Source organism: Lampetra planeri, chromosome 4 (assembly GCF_965212315.1).
Source record: "Lampetra planeri chromosome 4, kcLamPlan1.2.h2, whole genome shotgun sequence".
NCBI classification, from domain to species: domain Eukaryota; kingdom Metazoa; phylum Chordata; class Hyperoartia; order Petromyzontiformes; family Petromyzontidae; genus Lampetra; species Lampetra planeri.
The window spans coordinates 4,555,273-4,575,119 of record NC_136110.1 but is presented as its reverse complement, the minus strand read 5'-3'; the positions used below and the strand labels follow the sequence as shown (position 1 = coordinate 4,575,119).

The 19,847-nt window shown below is 47.0% G+C and overlaps 1 protein-coding gene across 1 annotated transcript; it reads left to right on the top strand.

The window, feature by feature from the left end:
* The first annotated feature begins 282 nt into the window (after nucleotides 1-282).
* On the top strand, nucleotides 283-13,658 carry LOC144717600 (matrix metalloproteinase-21-like). The gene is made up of 9 exons (XM_078593094.1): nucleotides 283-386; nucleotides 654-749; nucleotides 1,293-1,492; nucleotides 1,694-2,423; nucleotides 4,684-4,823; nucleotides 6,186-6,327; nucleotides 7,578-7,835; nucleotides 9,515-9,687; nucleotides 12,189-13,658. Exons 3-9 carry the CDS (start codon nucleotides 1,340-1,342, stop codon nucleotides 12,495-12,497), a joined length of 1,905 nt encoding a protein of 634 aa, XP_078449220.1. The 5' UTR covers nucleotides 283-386; nucleotides 654-749; nucleotides 1,293-1,339; the 3' UTR covers nucleotides 12,498-13,658.
* Nucleotides 13,659-19,847: the final 6,189 nt, after the last annotated feature.

Below are 19,847 nucleotides of genomic sequence, written 5' to 3'. Positions count from 1 at the left end.
TGTACTAACTGCTGCACCACCGCTACACACACACAGCACTAACAGTTATTGGTGGAAAGAACATGGCATACCCACAAGCATCCGCACAGAAACGCAGGCACAAACAGAACCGACCTGTATATTTTTTTGGGGGGGGGGGGGGGTAAAAGTGGGTTCACCGAGAAGATGATGCTGGGGCACATGGCCCCCAATGTGGAGCAGTCGCCGATTGGTCAGATGGCTAGAGGCCCCATCGCCGAGTGAAGGTGCGGACCGCCCACTTAACTAATAAATGATGCCAAGGGACGCATCCTCCACAGAAAACACGGAGTAACGAAGGGCAGTGCTTATGCACTGTAACCTGATCGGACAACCAAAGAGACGCCGCAGGCAAAGAATTTTGCGGGGTAAGTATATTACACAATTATACGTGTAGGCGGTTATTATTTATTACGTACGGATTAATACAAAAATATTGTTTTTTTTTTAAGTGCCAGTTGGCCAATTTGTTTTCAGAAGTGGAATGATAAGCTACGACTGTTTGCTTAAGTTAGCTTAATTTGCAGGCAACTGTTATCTTTATTTTAAAAAGAAATAAATGTTCCCATGTAATCGCAGCAAAAAAAGAGAGAAAATTCCACTGCGTAACCACCGCACTTGTATATTGTAAACAGTTCTGCCAAGTCACTGCAAAAAAGAAGAACGGGACAGCGGAGGAAGCACAGAAGCCTCTCGAAACTGCAAGTAACGACTTTCCGAAGCGTGTTAAGGTGAAGTGTTCCACGAGAGATCTCACATTCGCACCGGAGTTGCGGAAATTGTGAAATTGCCGACGCCACAGCAGCCCGAGCAGTGGTTCTGCTGCTTTGTGATGTCGTCGTTGTTAATATTCAGCGGAACTAAATCTGACCTAGAAAAGTGCATACGCAGCACTTAAAAGTGAGGCATTTAAAAAAATGTTAATTTATATTTTACCATACCAAGAAACTTGTGTTTTTGTTTAAATTATGTATAGCTTGCAAATGCACTCTATATAGATATATATAAAGTCTCAAATGCGTCAGGGACGACTGAAAAATGTTTGCAAAATGCATTTTCAGACAGTTGGAATTGGCTACTGCCTGAATTACCAAGCAATCTGCATTACATTAGCAGTAGCTTGCTTTAACGTTCAGGCCTGTTTGACTTATCAATAGCCTCTGAACATACTTGAGTATAAGTGATTTTCCCCAATATTTTTTTTGCAAGTGTGCTCGAAAATGATAACCAAGTTGCTGTCAACGCTCTAAGATATCGCGTACACCAACCCTCAGGACTAACCCATCATCGTGGGGACATTGGTGGGGCAGTCGAGTGGAAGATGGATCGGCGGACAGCGGCTGTTATTTACCTGGCGTTTCCTCTCCTTGTGGCCACCCTGACGGGAGCCGAGATGATCTACCATCGCAGGGATCACTCAGACATCAGCACTAACCACATCTCCGAGCCGGTGAAATCAGCGGATTCTGCAGAGGTATATCTCTAACCGGGAATGGTTTCTTTGGGAGGGGGGGGGGGGTTGAGGTGGGGGGGGCTGTTGGGGATTTGTAGAGAATGGGGTGGGCAGGATGACCCCACACAAATGCCAATGGGGAAATCCCTGCAGCAACAAGGGGGCGGAGGGGTGTGCGGCTGGTAAAGATTGCTCGTGTTTAATGCCGGTGTCGTTTGGCAGCACTACCTGTCCAAGTACGGATGGATAGAGGAGGTGAACTGGGAAGAAGTCCCTTACCACGACGTGCCAGTGCCCACGAACGACGACCCGGCGCCGAGAGACACCGTGGAGCTGATAGAAGAGGCGGACTCCTCACTCCGCTCCGAGGGCGGCGACGCGGCACCCCACGGCGAACCCACGCAGAGCCCCGCTTTCGCCCTCGCCCTCGAGCACTTCCAGGAGGCAAACGGCCTCCCCGTCACGGGCGTCCTGGACGAGGCCACCAAGGAGGCCATGAACAGGCCACGCTGCGGCGTTCCCGACCAGCCGGAAGATCTCGACTCCGCCGCCACCGCCACCAACGACACCGCCAACGACACCGCCAACGGGACCGCACGGAACGACTCGGCGGTGGCGGCGGAGGGGCAGCCCTCGACCTCCTCCTCTCCGAGCGCAGGAGAGGAGGTCAAGGGCAGGAAGAGGAGGTCCTTGCAGAGGTTCGTGGACAGGGCCCGCTCCAAGAGGGCCAGGGACGAGGGGGGCACGGGGCGAGCGGTGCAGGTGTTCTCCAAGCGGCAGCTCAAGTGGAGGCTCATCGGGGAGGGGTACAGCCAGCAGCTGAGCGTGGACGATCAGAGGGCCATCTTGCGCCTGGCTTTCCGCATGTGGAGCGAGGTCACCCCGCTGGAATTCATCGAGGACCTGACCACCCCCACGGCCGAGCTCGACGTCAAGTTAGGCTTCGGCAGAGGTGAGCAGCGGATACGCGGATGAGCGACTGAGTGGATAACTGAGTGAGTCGCTCTTGTGCCCCCCACATTGAGCTGCATGTACATTTCCAGGAAGGTTGCCCGACCCAAGTCCCTTCAAGCGCATTTCGGCAGTAGTGGTCAAGGATGGCGATATTTTTACTGATGAGGGTGAAATTGATATATCCAGTTGCTTCGTTATCCTACTGCATAAATACAACCTTGTTGCTTTTGAGATGATGGCTACAATGATAAAAAATATATCATGAAGTGGCAATCTGCAGAATCTGCACAAGAATGACGATGTCGTCTTGACATGCCAAGCATGCTGTCGTTTCATTTTTTTGCCGTTGAATGCACCTTTTAACGTGCTGAATAATTGTTTCGCACATATTCATAACCCATTGTAACAGCATCGCAAAAGTTGCAACAAAAAAACCTAAAATATATTGAAAAAAAACCACCGTTCTTATTATATGATATGAAGAAAGTTCATTGCTTAGAAGCGAGCCGAGCTACCATATTATTTATAGGGCGGCGTCGATGATGAGGCGTTGAGTGTTTCAGTGCGTGCGCATTTCTGCCAGCACATTCTCATATTTTTTAATATATATGACAGGACTTCATCCAGAAGTGGATTGACCATGGCCGATATTGATTACATTGTAGCATAGCTTACATGGCCTTAGATATAACGATACGGCTCAATGCATTGTGCGACCTATTGGCTGCATGCACACGGCTGTATAACACGCGTTTGGGGCTTCGTTCCTGTATAAAAAAAAATATAATATATAAATAAGATATGGGTAATGATGATGATCATTACGTTATTTGGGTGGCATCTTTCATTAAATAGACGTTTTCCTTAACGTCAGCCAAGTGAACATGCCGAAGTTAGACCAACGTTGGCATTGTGGTTATAACCGTTGGCCCAACGTCCCACGTTTTGCTGCGAGAGTGTTGGGCAAATGTCCGTTCCACAGTTATCATTCCTGAAGGGTGGCAGAGCTAGAGACCGCATCCATCGGAGTAAAAGTCGAGAGGGTGCGTCTTGTAATCCGGAAGGTGCGCGTGTGTGTGTGTGTAACAAGACAACAAGTTTGAGATGCGTCATATTACGGTACAGTGGTAGGTCAACAACACACGGAGCCACGTGTGGGTGCCAATTCACTTTATTAAGGCTGCATTTGAGATTACTATTCGCTGGTATAAACCGACTTAAGATATTTAACTTTTACGTGGAAATACGAAATGAAGCTTTCATTACGTGGTTATTTAATCACCATAAATGCTTCAACGTAGACGCGTCAGGTAGCAGGTATTTATTTATTTATTTGCACTACATTGCGTTTTCTCTCAACATGGCCCCATCATGCAGGGGAGTGCTCTTGCCCATAACATCTGACAACCCCAGCAATGTTTGCTCAAGCAGCTCGACTGCCGATGAGTTCCTTGAGGTCAAAACCGGTTACACGGTTTGCCCCCTGAGATACACAGCAAGGCCCCGAATCCGATTGAGCGCGCGGCAGTTTTATGTGAAGAGAGACGAAACGATGTGGACTCTTGCTGTTACCTTCGTGACTGGAGCGGTGGCGCAGTGGTTAGCGCACCCTGCGCCATGAACCCGAGCACGGCTAACTCAAGTGGCGAGTGAACTTTAAACGCGTCCTAGGAACCCTCCCTGCCCAGCCCCACCGCTTCTTCACACATTCCCACTAACGAACGTGGTGAAGTATGGTCAAACAACCCCCCCCACTTATACAACTGATTTGGTAATATTGGCTTGGCAGTGGTGCACAAGTAAATATAACAGAACAGCTCGCGTTTGTCAATCAGACCTCCTTAATCGCACAAATGTATGTGCTGTGAAGGGGATCGTTGCCCGAAACGTCACTCGTTATATATTTTTCATGTTGAAGGCCACGTTGGTATTAAACGCGCTTTACACACCCACCGCTGGGCCTCCACATGCCGTGCGGGTCCCATGGGCGGAGTTATTGGACCGTACCCCGAACAGCGCGGGTTGATGAAGCCGGGCAGCATGGAAGTTTGGGTACAACCGATTGCTTCCTCTCCGCCTCACTCCATCCCCGCACCCCTATCATAAAGTCGCCCAATCCAAGCCGTCACTATCCCCGGCTCGACAAACCCCGCTCGGCTTCTTCTGAGACCACCGCGGGCGGATTTGGTCCGAGGCGCCAAATTGCGTAAACCGTGACCAGGATTCCGTGTGCACGTGCCTCGGCACCCACTCTCCAGGGCGTCACCTGGGCTGCTCCCAGGTGTTTGACGGCAGCGGGCAGGAGTTCGCCCACGCGTGGCACCTCGGAGACGTCCACTTTGACGACGACGAACATTTCACGAAGCCCCGGAGCGAAGAAGGCATCAGTCTGCTGAAGGTGAACGCCGATCAGACAAAGCGCAACGGGTTTTTTTTATTGTGTTGATCGTTTTTGTTTTAAATCGTGGGGCGCGGCAGTGTAGCGGTTAGTGCTAAGAAGCCGGCGACCCGAGTTCGATTCCTGCTCACGGCCAACACCAGTGGCGATTTTCTGAACCGGTTCTGGGCCTCCCCTAGGTCGACTCAGCCTCAAAAGACTACCTAGTGCGGTGTGTAAACATCGACACTGGGGAGACAAAGGCGGCCGAGCGTGATACTAGGCACCCACCCCTTCGTGTACCGTTCCGGCCTTAATAGGTGCTCGCTAACAGCACTTGCCCCAACAGTCTGTTCAGGCTATACGGGGGTCTTTTTTGTCTTAAATCGCCCAGCGAAATAATTTAACGTTACTCTGCGATGTGTCGTTCAGGTGGTTACCGCGCGTTGCCTGACGTTTCGCGTATCGTCACCAAGCGCAGGAAACTCTATTCCAAGGAACTTAATTTAATATCCTGCATTGGAATGCAATTTAGATTTGAAGCGTTCGTGACTGCAGGAATCCATACTCTTTGGTTCTTTCGGTAAAGTCACGTAGGTAGAAATAAAATAAAACAAATCAAGACGTTTCGATCGCAACACAAGTGCCTGATGGCGACCGCTTGTGTTGCGATCGAAACGTCGTGATTTGTTTTATTTTATTGTATTTCTAACTACGTGACTTTACCGACAGAACCAAAGAGTATGGAATGCAATTATCAGTTTCTGAAGATCCTACTCAGCACTTAGCGTTGTATTATGTGGCGGGGGGGGGGGAGCTGTTTAGGTAACCGAATTGGATATTATTTTATTCCAAAAGCATTATTTTATTGAGCATACACATAGTATACAGCACACTCCAAGGGGACAACTGGAGAAAGACGCAGACACAGGCTCATTTTTATTGAATAGCAAGTTTTGTCGTGAGTGTAAATATAAGAGAGAGAGAAGGCCATGGCGAGTGCACGAGTGGGTGGTGCTAAGGGGAGCGGATCCTTTGTCAATTGTGTGAAGGGCAATGGAGCAAGTTGATGAAAAAACAACCCAATATCCTCAGGGAATTAGAAATTATTAATTGCAAGTGACTGTTCAAGTTACTCCGAGCATGCTCGCAATACCAGACCGTGGAGCAAAACGTCCAACGCGATGCTGAACAAATGCCCAGTAACAACACGCACAGGAAGATAGCCACAGAGTACAACCCCCGCAAACCCCAAGCAAGAATATTCTAATGCTACTTAGAACTCGTGAGCTATTTTGGGGAGGTCTGGATGGGTGGGATGGGGTGGAGCAGTGGGGGGGGGGCAGATTAATAACAATTTGCGTGCGCGCGTGTCTCACAAAGGTCGCCGTTCATGAAATTGGACACGTGCTCGGCTTACCGCACATTTACCGGAGCGGATCTGTCATGCAGCCAAATTATATCCCGAAGGATTCCGGATTCGAACTGGATTGGAACGACAGGAAAGCAATCCAGCGTCTCTATGGTGAGTAGTGTACGCGTCGGCCGATGCGCGTGCATCCTTCGTTGATGCCCCTTGTTGCCGACATCACGCACACCGCGACGCGTCGAGTAAATGATAAACAATGATTCTCTTATCCCATTAGCGTCGTCACAATAACGAAGGTCACAGCAGTGGGTGCGCGCGCGCGCGCGCGTGCACAGGTAGTAATCTGTTAACATAGTCAAGAAGTGCCGCATTGCGAGAGAGATTGCATCAGTCCAGTGGAATGGGGACATGGAAGGGCAGTAATCGTACAAAGTCGGCCACCGACGTTAATGATCGTCCCACACTTTAATTGAGTGTGATTGTAGATAGCGAACGTCAGTGAATGGTGCATTCTGGTTCAACAACATCGTAGTGAAATGCTGTAATCACAATTCATTATTGCAGCATCGTGTACACTCAGTCTGTTACTGCCAGTCCACACTGCTGGATGAGGGCCGTATCGGTCATGGCGATTGTTTTGACCATACATCGCCCCACTGCTCAGTGCGTGTTTGTGAAGACGGGAGGCATAGGCGGTGGAGGATAGTGCAGTACAACGATGGGTGTCGCTGCACCGCCTTCGACTAACAGCGTAGCTCCGCAGCAGACTGAGCCGATAAGTGCCACGTCTCTTGCACACGTCGCATGCAAGACCACCGTTGAACCGCTTGCCGAGCAATACCAGTGTGGTGAATGGTCGTCGACCAACTCAAGCACTACCCAGGCTGAACGCTGCTTAGCTTGCCAGTTCTCACGAGATGCGATGCATTCCGCGTGATTTTGGTCACGGGCGGTTGTGGTATATTAAGTGCAATATCTGGAAGTGTTTCAACACTCGTGAAATCGTTCCGCTCTTTTTAAGTGTTCCAACGAAGAAGGGAGGCAGTAAATGCATTTGCTCTGTCCGTCCGTCCGTCTGTTTGTCACGTTATCTCTCGTAAAGATAACACAATATAAAAAAAAAACACATGACAGTTGCGCTGCTATTCGAAAACCGGCCAAATGTATCAAAGTAGTGCTCAAAACGTGGCATAAAAAACCAGCGCTAAAAGATTTGTGGCTTGGAAATCAGTGTGACGTCACAAGTCCTGCGCGGCGTGACGTCACATCACGCGGTTATAAACGTTAGGACGGGGGGGGGCGGGGGCGGGGCACGTTGTAAAAGCGTTTCAAAGTCACATGCGTGTGCATGATTTGTCCTTTCTTGCTCGCTCTTTCTTTCTTTTTGTTCTGTCCGTCCGCTCTAGGTGTTTGCGAAGGTTCATTCAACGCCGTGTTTGACTGGATACGCGAAGAGAGAAACAGGGACGGGCAATTAATTCGTCGTCGTTTCAACACCTATTTCTTCAGACGCCAGTGGTACTGGATGTACGAGAACGCCAAGAACAAGACGCGCTCGGGAGACCCAGCGCCCATTGCACGCGGCTGGAAGTCCATCCCAGATAGCGTTGACGCGTACGTGCACGTGTCCGGCCTTAGCAGGGACGAGGCGTATTTCTTTAAAGGTGCGAAAGCCCCATGGGGCCTGTTTACACTGGGTCACAAGGTCACCCCGTAGGTGGCTGTGGAGTTCTATTTAGCGAATGCAAAGACCCTCTAAGCCAAGCGGTTGCTTCCGGTTCTGCCGTGTCGAGGGTGAGTCGGCGTCTGCTGAGTTTGTGGATTTGGGCAGACTTCTAGGATGCGGTTGGCATGGTTTGCTCCACCTCGCAGGGACATTGGGGGCTTGCTCGTGTGGCACCCATTGGTGGAGGTTGGCGAGGCATGGCCCGTGACCAATCCTGAACCTGTTGAGGGTGGAGTGAAAGAGGCGATTGAACTGTCCTTGATTATTTTTTTCTGGGTAAAAGGTAAAAGTGCGGCCCTGTAAATTACTTGCTCACGCCACTGCTGCCGGACAATCATCCTCAAGAGGGAGCACGAGAAAATCCCTCTCTCTCTCGAGAGAGAGACCGACTACTCTCTCTCTCGAGAGAGAGAGAGAGTAGTCGGTCTACTCTAACACACTGTCCAGACGTCTTTGAAGAGGTTGTATGGGTGCATACTCATTTATTAATTTATTTGTATTGTCCAGATCCGTACTCTGGTTTTCTCCCACGTGAATGTATGTTGAGCTTCTTTCGCACCGTACGTAGCCAACCATGCTAATCGGGGGTGCTGGGGGAATGACAACAAACTAAACGCCAACATCAGGTCTAAATAAATGAGTTTTCAATTTAATTAAATGAGTTTTCAATCTAAAAATGAGTTTTCCGTCACTAATAAATGGAACCAATAATGAATGGAATTCAACAAATATCCCAGTGCAGTACAGGACCCTGCATGCTGTTAGCCGTGGCTCAGAAGGAATCGAACTCAGGTTGCCAAAATTCACGGCACAATGCGCTAACCACTTTGACCACCGCTCCCCTAACTTCACTTTCCCTCTAAATCGCCTGCGCTGATATCGGCAGAAAACTGATAGCCATGGCATGGGCTGCTGAGGTTATGAAGGGATGTGATTGGGAACTTTTGGACCGGAAGAGCTGGTGGGAGTGGAGAGCGACGGAATCGGTGGGATTTGACCCACGCCTGCGCTGCTTATCGAGGCGCTCAGCCGCACACGTGCTCTGAATGCTAGGTGCGCAAGAGAAGTCCACTCATCTGGATGATTGGCAACGCAGACAAAATAGAAGTTCACTCCTCTCCCCTCCTCCCCTCCCCTTCCTGCCACCCTTTGCCCATAATGTTCCTATTGCTACGTTCATAAGACATGTCTATCTAAAGCCGTCTACTGTGTGTCCAAGCGAAAACAATAAGAACATCCCTCTCGGCACGTTTGCAGTCTAGGCTCATGTTAACCGGCAGCATATTTGAGCGTGTTAACTTTGGGCCAGTTTCGACGTTTTTGGATCTCATGAACAAGTCACGCTTGCTTAGCAAATACTCCGGGTTTACCAGCTGTTATGGGTGACAATGTTCGAGGTCAGATATCGCTTGCCACTGATGTTAACCGTGGCTGGGAATCGAGCGAAGCTGATCGCTCGGTATTGGGAGCTCAGTGCACCAATCGCTGAGCAGTAATCCAGTTTATGAAGAAAAAAACCCGTCGTGAAATAACTCACGCGTTATCGACATATTAAATCTCGCCTTTAAAGCGCAACTTCACGAAGTCTAATCAACGTGTGTGTTTTCATCCGTTCAGGAACGCAGTACTGGAGGTACGACAATCAGAACGACTGTGTGTACACAGAGGATCCGCAGGGTCTGCCTTACCCGAGACCAATTTCAGAGAAGTTCCCAAACGTCCCGCACCCTATCGACACGGCTTTCTTCGACGGCAGAGATCAGAACATATACTTCTTTAAGGCGAATAATGTGAGTGTCCCTGTTTATTTGGATGTATTCCTATCGCAACACGTGGGTATTGGTGCCAGCCGGATGTGCCACGGCTTGCCTCGTCTTGCAAAATCCCCCCTCGCCTATTCAATTGAACGGTCGATTACACTGGTCAACAGACTTTTTCTGGCATAAGGTATTCCAACGGGTTTAAGGTAATTCTGGGGTGCTGATTCCAAATCTGGCATCAGTTTTTGTCTATCACATCAGGTTTTTGAGATATCAAAACTTGCATTTTCAATAAAAACTGCAGAAGAAAAATATTAAATAAATGTTGATATCTACATAATATTTTATTATAAACACACTATCCTAAAAATACAGCACCATATTTGAACACTAAAGCAGTCACTGACTCGCAACAACTTGCAATCATAAGTGACAGAGTTCATTTCGGGTAAAATCAATGAAAATGGGGTATGCCGATAGCATAAGATGAGATGTGATAGAGCAAATCTGAGATCAGATTTGGAATCAGCACCCTGAAATTAGTCTAAAACAGCTGCAAAAGTCCAGGCCAGAAAAAAATGTTTTTTTTTTTACCAGTGTTATTTTATTTTGCCAGTCGTCGTGGTTCACGTAGGGGTCGCGAGTTTGGCGCCGTCAAATTGTTGGCAGTTCATCGAACGTCCACCGCTGATGGCGATTCGCTACATTTAAGAGGCTTAAACACCCACCGGAGATCCAGAAGGCCTGTAAGGGGGGCAGCACAGCAAGGCAAATAACGGCAGATGCTTCTGCGTGCGAGTGGCGACTCAAGGGACGAGGGGTAAAACGGGGGCACAACTAAGTAACGAGGGGGGCGTACGTACAATCGCAGAAATATTACAGCAGCATGGTGTCACTTTATGAAAAGTAAGAAGAGGTTTCACGCCTTTTTGGCAATAAAAGAGGTGTTAAGATGTTCAAACACCAAATAAAAACCTTTTGCGAGTAAACAAGTGTGCGTTAACCATACACAGTACTTGTGGTGAACATGCAAACAAACATGCTCTATAATGTCTGCATTGTCTTTGAAACTGTGTCAGACCAGAGAACGCCAAAAGGCGAACAGTGCATAGACAATGCCACACGTATCAGAGCATGCATAGCTCGGGATGAGAAGCTAAATTATGGGACCTGTTTTCCAGTATCAAAGTATGAAAAGTAAGAACACGTTTTACCATTGTCTGGTAATAAAATCTCTAAACACCTGTTTTATTGCCAGAAAGGGTGAAACGTATTCTTATTTTTCACATATCGATACTGCCAAAATGGTCCCACAGGTTTCACTTTATGAACACTGTTGACGAAGGCAAGAGGAATTCATCGCAACTGTCCTTCCCGAGTCATGGCTCAAGGAACCCGAGTACGGAGCCCGTGGCGTTGCTAGATACAAAGGGGCATCGGATAGGATGGAGTGAGCTGGAGCCGCTAACCTGGAGAACTTCAGGCCTGGGAACTTAAGAATGGGAAGAGTCCACACCTACGACGAGTACGGTTGCCCACGTGCTGTACGAAAGAAGTTAAACTTGCATGCATACAAGTGTCCCTTTTGAAAGACACCACTGCTTGACACAGACGTTTTTCGCCTGCGACAAGTCACGGCGTTCAACAATTGATACAGAAGTGTACAATAGAAACGATCGTACGATATCCCCCTCCCCCCTATTGAAAGATTTTTCTACCCGCTAAGCCTCGGCAAGGTAATGTAATTGACCCTTTTACCGGGTAAAAGGGTAAAGGTAAAGCTGTCGACATGCCAAGGAGTAAGGTAAAGGGTAGGGTAAAGGTAGCGCAAAGTATTACCCAGTAAATACCTTGTTTACCGCTCGCTAAAAGCTCCGTGGCACAGTCCGTGGCCTCCATTTAAAATTTGAATCATCGAGAGTATTCTATACGAGCTTTACTACCCAGCTTCGCCCGAGACTTGAATTCTTGTCTTGGATTAATACACGGCCTACGCGGAGGGTGGGGGGGGGATGTGTGACGTCAGCAGGCACACTGCGTGACGCTGCCGCATGCGGGTGACATCACAGATGTGACGTCACCACTCACTTGCCGTGCAAATTATATCCATTATTGCCCACCCCCCCCCCCCCAAAATGCCAAAATCTATTTTTATACTTTATGCATTGTGTACAGTCTGGAAGCTACCCTCATGCCAAATTTCAAGTTTGTTGCATGTCGGGAAGTATGCTAAACATTTCGAACAGACACACATTCACAAATTTCCCGTTTACATATAGATGAATAAAGCGCTCTACCTAGCATTTACCTGTCATAAACCTTTTTCATGTGTAGTACCCCAGTAATTACCCTGTAATCGGGTAGTTTGTATGGGATAAGGGTAAAAGGTAGGGTAAAGGTAGGCTCGTTGCTTTTGACCTTTTACCTTACCTTGCCGAGGCCTACTACCCGCACTCCAGCGATGCGAACGGCACCGTGACAATCCCCTCCGACGAGACGCTGACGCTGCATTTTCCCCGCGCGTGCCCCAGGTCACGGCGTTCAGCGTGAACACCCAGCAGAAGGTGAGCGGCTACCCCAAGCGAGTGACGGACGTCTTCCCGGCCGTGGTCGCGGGCGACCACCCCGGGGGCAACCTGGACGCGGTGTACTACTCGTACTCGCACATGGCCATCTTCTTCTTCAAGGGCGGCTACTTCTGGAAGGTGGTGGACGACCGCGACCGCCAGGGCAACCCGGCGCTGCCGTACAACGGGCTGTTGGCACGCCGGCGCGTGTCCGACCATTGGTTCGACATCTGCGACGTCCACCAGACGATGCTGCTGAGCAACCGCAACTGAGGGGCAGTGGCGGGGAGGATCGGGTAACTGTACTAGACGGCCCAGTTTGGCTGAGAGCATGGGAATTGTAAGTGTTGATGATGTTGTTGTTGTTATCAGCCTGGAACAACTTCCCACTGCTTGACAAAGGCCTCCCCCCATCTTCATCCGTTCCATCCTTCCCCCAGTTGCTACTCTCCAGTCGTGGCCTCAGAACTCTGAGATGTCATCTCACTCATCGCTGTCTCACTCTGCTTCTCCTTCCATCGCTTGGCCTCCACTCTGGAATGAATTTCGTCTCTCATCTCTCGTCAGCTGCTCTCACGTATGCGTGCTGCCCATTTCCACTCGATTTATTTCGCTTTAGCAACATAATCGGTGACCCCCCTGTTCTGTAATTTATTCATTCCTTATCCTCTACTCTTCGACCAACTCTTAAAATACTATTTTCCATAGAATCAGAATCTTTTCTTATCTTGGAGAAATCCGATGAGCTATGAAGCTCTTCACATATGTCCAGTAGGGGCGGGTCAGAAATCTACAACAACGAACAATACACAAACTATCGGAGTGCAGAGCATACATCTTTAGCGAACTTATAGTTTGTTTTTACTTGTTTATGAGCATACGACCCTGTCTGCAAATTTGGCAACTAAAACTGGAAATGTACACGTTGGTTTGGAGGGAGTCCTTTACGTGGAAGGAAAATAGAAACATACGTGGGTTGTTTTATTTTTATGGTCCAATTCATCTAAGCCACACAGACCACTCGGGTTTGGCTAATTAGGGCCACTCAAAGTGCAGTTTGTCGGTCTGTACAAATCCCAGATAATTCCGATGGCAAACATCTCGCACCACGCCACCTCGTGACTGGACTGCGCATAATGCCCATACCTCGCTAGATGCGGCACACAGATGCCCATGCAGGAGTTATAGGTTATCTGGAATTTATACATTTAATAATGAAATAGTTTTAACATATATATCAGAGCCCTGAGTACATCTCTAGAGCTCCCTCTCGTGGAAATCGTTTCACCAGCCGTGACATGAGCAAACAATTGCAGGACTGCACATTTACCTTCAAACACTGGCACCAGTGCATCTTACTTGAGCCCAGGTAAGATGACCTTATCTGCTCTATATATCCAGCAAAACATACACTGCCCACACACAACTCTCCTTCTACCGAGAGACTGGCGTGGCCTGAACTCTGCAGTACAATTTCACCCGTCCAGTCTCACACCACCACCACCACGTGGTCAATCTAATCTGTCCTCGTCGTGCACTGGCGTCGCCTGGTGGAGGCGTAAGGGCACGTCACCGTCTCGAGTACACACAAACTCATGGTGCGTTGTTGCGGTGCTGTGTTGGTAAAAGCGTATACGAGTACGAGCATAACTCCATCATGCATCTCCACATAATTATTTTTAGTCCGTTGGCCTATTTATTGGCTTTCCAAAGCAATATAGTCCTTGGGCCAGAGCAAAAATTGGTACGAATAATGAGACAGAACGTTAATGATTCAAATGAATTAACTTGGGTGAATTGATGCATTTCAAATGATTATCATACAATTCCTTGTTATTGGCCTCATAAATAAATTTGAACCGCTAATATTAAGCCACATGTGGTACCGACATGTGATATATCTGGTCAGGGCTCGTGGACTGATCTTATCCAAGTGGCATTTGTTTAAGCGAGCAAACGCTGGACCTGTTTCGACCCTGTTGTTCTCTTCAGCAGGGTCGGGCTCGTGAAACGAATGCTGCTGGGTTGCCAGGTGTTATCGGAAAGAGTGCTCAACAATAGTTACACTGTTCAACGCAAAAAAGCAAACTGTTTTTTAGGATCACTTGTTGCGTTGTTGCATTATGGGTAACGCATATATGAGCAGAATTCCGTTTTGTGTTTCTACATACACAATTTTTTGTTTTAGTCCATCGCCCTGTTGGCTTTCGAGACAAATATTATCCAGCAGCATTTGTTTAAATAAGCAAAGTCTGGGCTGATTTTCGACCTCATCACCCTCGTGGTTCTCCCTTCCCTGCCACAAAGAATATTGACTCCGAAGAGACACAGCAATCCGATTCCTGCTTGCCAAATGACTCTTGCCAAATTCACGCACCAAAGCAGGATAGCTGCGTCGATATTATGTAACACAATACGTTTCACTTGACACGGGCAGCCCTGAAAAATCTCAACTTTCATCTCATATGCGGCTTTGCCTTTTTGTATTCTAACTGCCAATCTGATACAGGACTTTTGGTAGCAACTTTTGCACTTAGTAATTCATAACCAATATGTTGCTTGAGCTTCTAATATCGTAGCCAAATATTACGTACACTCTAAAAATGTATCAGTTAGAGTTGAGGCACAAACTCGGCAAACGATTATTGGAGACGTGTCGAATTTTCAGGTCATGCTCGAATGGCTACTGCCTGAATTATTAGACATTCCGCATGACATTTTCAAGCAATTTTGATGAACTCTAAAATTATAGGTCTATCTAAACAACCTAAAGCATTCCATGTTATTTTCTTGACTTTTCTTTTTAAAGAGTGCAACAACAAAAAACTGCCGAGTACGTAATCCGTAGTGTCTGCCAAATTCTGCGGACAATTTAAATGCCACGCGCGTAACAAAGGGAACTCTAGCTCTAGTTTTCTCTGCTATTCTTTGCAAGTTGTACACGACAACGCAGTTAAATACGGGCGTGTTAGGCCATTAACAGCATATGCACCGCTGCCTTCTCACTGCTTTTTATAATCACCAAATGCCCTTCGATTGACCAGAAATTGACTCGGGACGAGGAGATGTCTCAAGGTGGAATTTTCAGAATTTTGAGATTTGTAACTTTTGCGATGCTGACGATACAGGAAGGTTACTCTTTTGTTGAGAGGGTGCTTGCTTTGCAGTATACGTATTTAAGCTGTAATTTGACTGTGAGCTCTGAAACAAGTGCTCTCGCTGTGGAATGACATATCATAATAAAGAAAAAATATATAGCTTTCTATACAAATAAACTTTTGTTCTAACCATCGATGAATACAGCGTTTTTTGTTCCACTCCGACATTTACACAACGGCACTGAGCGTGCGCACAGCCCGTGCTGAGTTGCCTCGTGCCGTACAGGAATAACGACCACTGGGGGTCCCCTTCGAACGGTTGAAACGAGATTAGATGTAAGGCATTTAAGTGCCCAATGAAGCAAATGATGACGATATTTCACAGGGATATGGACCATATGGGGATGGGAGTCCGTTGCGCCCACAACTTTTGAGACTTGGAAGAATGTATTTCTTTAGGCTGGTCTCCAGATTATTTCGGATTGGGCGGGGGGGGGGGCAGTACAGCTGTTGTGTGGGGGTCACCATAGAGCAGAATAACCCACAAAGGAGAATGACCTTGGGTTGGACAATGGGACATTGTGGTGGCAACGAGCCCACCCCGGCACCCGCCTAGCGCTGGCCCTGTGTGTGTTTCGTACCTCATGTGCCCCTTGGCTATAGATGCCCCCTCAAAGTTCAATATCTCCCCCCAAGTGCCTGGTGTCCCATGAGTGAAAATATCCTGCACGCACACGGGTCGAGACACGTTAAATGTGACCCGAGAAAAGGCACCGTGGAATTTTTCCCAGCTAGCATTTAAATTTATTTATTCCCATAGGATGAGGAATTATTAATACATCTGATGCATGTCAACTGTTTGACATGCCCACTACATTCCGTTCGAGGTGACTCAAATATTGACAGCGTCTAGGAAAAACGTGATAATGCACAGAATGTCATTGTCCAGAAAGTAGGCTTTTGTTGCTGATTCCGTGGTTAGGAAAACAAAAGTGAATTGCAGATGCATTGCGTGACCATCTATGAGAATGTTGAATAATTAATATGACGAAAAGTGGATTGTAAAGTGTATCGATTGAAGCTATCATGGGTTATTTGTAATATATGTGTGCGTTATTATGTTTATAGACAGCCTTTAATTAACGCCGACCTCTTGAATGATAAGGTGGTAGGAATGGCTATTTCTTAATTTTCATAGTTTGAATGACATCGTTAGGCAGTATTGATCAATTCGCAATGGTTTAATAACAGCTAATCAGGTCTTACACCAGCAATGAATTGGCTGATGATGATGATGATGACAGATGCCTGACCCTCTCGAGTGTCGAGAGAAGCATTTTACAGCAGCACTGCTCAAGCAGATAAACACTCGGCCGGTTTCGACTGTCTGGATCTGTTGCGTTAAAAAAAAAAATTGCCGCGTTATTCTTTTCTCCAATTCCTAATGTGTATACTCCTGAACAGTGGCGGCTCCTGCAAAATCTCTCAGGGGGGGCAAATGTCTGGATGATTGATAAGGATAAGGTCCACCCATGCAATGGATAAATTAACAGCTTAAGCATGTAAAGGCAACTTCACTTCTTTAATATTAATGAAAAATAAAGTGACTCTTACAATACATCTAGTTTGTTTATATACTCACTATTAAAAGAAACCATTCAAGTTTCTTTTATTAAAGATTCCACTAGGTGGCGACAAATTATATTGTTGGATGAAACGCGCTTACGTATGATGACGTAAGCACGTATGATGACGTAAGCACGTTAGGGCGAGCCCTCCCGGAAGCCATAGAGAATGCATTGCAGCGCCCCCGTTCGAAAAAAAACATCTTTTAATGTAAGTCTATGGGACCACTCGGGGCGATTCTCAGCTGGAGGGAAATCGCCCAAAAAGAGGCGGTACTCCACAGAACGTAGCATGACGCTGATTGGACTATATCCAGAGGCACAGTGACGGCTAGCGTGACTCTGGTTGAATGACATTGGTGGTGTGTCGCCCAATCGCCCTAATCAAGAAACCGCCCCTGCTCCTGAATTAAATACGCTCCGGATTCATACGACTCGCTCCCAACTTTTTAGCTTTAAAAATACTAGGTAAAAAGTGCACCCTGTAATCCAGAGGTGTAAAGCGACATCGCGGCTAAAGGTTAAAACAACATTAATATCAATGCAAGACACACAATACGGGCATTCCCAAATTCTCGCTACAGAGCAAACTTGTTTCATTAAACGTGCGTGTGTTTTAATGGCGGTTGCTATAGGGGGCCGTCCACAAATGACGTCACGCACCTAGGGGGGGGTCAGACATTTGTGACGATGTGTGACGAGTGGGGGGGGGGTTGAGAAATGTGACGTCACATCAAAATGTGCAACTTTAAACAAATATAGACAACACGTTCTACTTAATTAAATATACTTTTTATTTATTCTACAACATCAGAGTGCAGCGCCACATTAAATACGCACTACAATGACAATAGTTTAAAGCGATTTGAAGCATTTTTTTTTTGGGGAGGGGGGCAGAGCTTTGTGAGGTCATATTTGAGGGGGGTCTGACTTTTTGTGACGCCGTGTGTCGAAGGGGGGGGGTCAAAAATCGTCCAAAATCGCGTGACGTCATTTATGGACGGCCCCTAAGCGCTAGTCCGAAAACGCCAACATGACCAGCAACAATCAGCATTGTTGAACGTGTAATTGTTTAGAGTTAAGCTCTTTCTTAAATTTCTAGCAAGGTTATGAAACACTCTGGGAAAAACATGGGCGCAAAGTGCGTCTTTTAATCCGGACGATAAGATAAATAGTTTGTGCCCGAAACGAGCAGATTCATATATGAGGCCTATACCAGAACGTGATGGACCGGATAAGCATTTTCCAAATCAAAACAAAGAACATTGCGCCCCCTGTTGGCAAGAAAGCGCGTTGCTCATGAAGCGTCGCTATGGGACATGTTACGAACAAAGCGAATAATAATTTGGTTCTTTCGGTAAAGTCAAGTAGAAACAAATTAAATTAAATAATAATAGAATACGACTTTTCGATTGCAACACAAGCAACCATCATCAGGTACAAATGAATGAGAAAACAAACATAGTAAACTTGGACACTCTGTCTACAGGAAAGCCACCCACACGGATGCCTATATCAAGCCTGACTCCCACCACCATCCAGCCCAGAAGAATACCCTCATCAAAACACTACACCATAGGGCCCGTTGCATCTCCGACCAGCACCACCTAGCCAGTGAGCTGGAGCACGTACACCAAGCCCTCAGGATGAATGGATATTCTGACCGTAAAATCCGCAAAGCTGTCTCCCCAGCCATGGGGAGACAACCATCTGAGGATTCAACCAATACCATCACTTTGCCATACCTAGCAGGGGTTTCAAAAAAGATTTCCAAAATGTTAAACAAACACAAGATCCAGGTCCGTTTCAACACAGTACACAAAATCCGTAATTTAATCCCATCTGTAAAGGATATGAATTCCTGATATGTAATACCCGGGTGTCTACAAACTGAGTTGTGGCTGCGGCAACAATTACATTGGGGAAACGAAACGACATGTCTCGGACCGCGTTCGTGAACACAAAGCAGATCTGAAACACGGTAGGACCAATACCTCTGCCGTTGCTGATTATTGTTTTAGCGCTGTGGGCTCACACGAAATTGACTTTTCCCAGACGGAGGAACTCTGCAAATCCACCGGCTATTATCAGACATTTGTTCATGAAGCCATCCAGATATATAAACACAGACACAACTTCAACCGAGAAGATGGGTACAAACTTAGCAATCATTGGAAGGACGTTATTAACCAGGTAAAGTCTTAACTGACTGTGATGTTGCAATCCTACCTGCCTATGTCAGCTGTTATTTCCGACTCTCTCTGTGTCTTTATCTCTCTCTCGATGCATCTCTCTCCGATCTGCCCCCCCCCCTTCTCTCTCCCCCCCCCCCCGGCAGACGACCTCTCCAGTGCTGCCGTGGTGGTCCACTTTACTCCAGTGACCCGGGTGCTGCGGCGGGGTCCACTTTCTGCCCCACCTCCTTCCCCCCCCCCTTCTCTCTCCCCCCCTACTGCCGAGGCCTACTATACACTACTATACACTACTATACACTACACTATACACTACACTATACACTACTATACACTACACTATACACTACTATACACTACTATACACTACACTATACACTACACTATACACTACACTATACACTACTATACACTACACTATACACTACACTATACACTACTATACACTACACTATACACTACACTATACACTACACTATACACTACACTATACACTACACTATACACTACACTATACACTACTATACACTACACTATACACTACACTATACACTACTATACACTACTATACACTACACTATACACTACACTATACACTACACTATACACTACACTATACACTACACTATACACTACTATACACTACACTATACACTACACTATACACTACACTATACACTACACTATACACTACACTATACACTACAC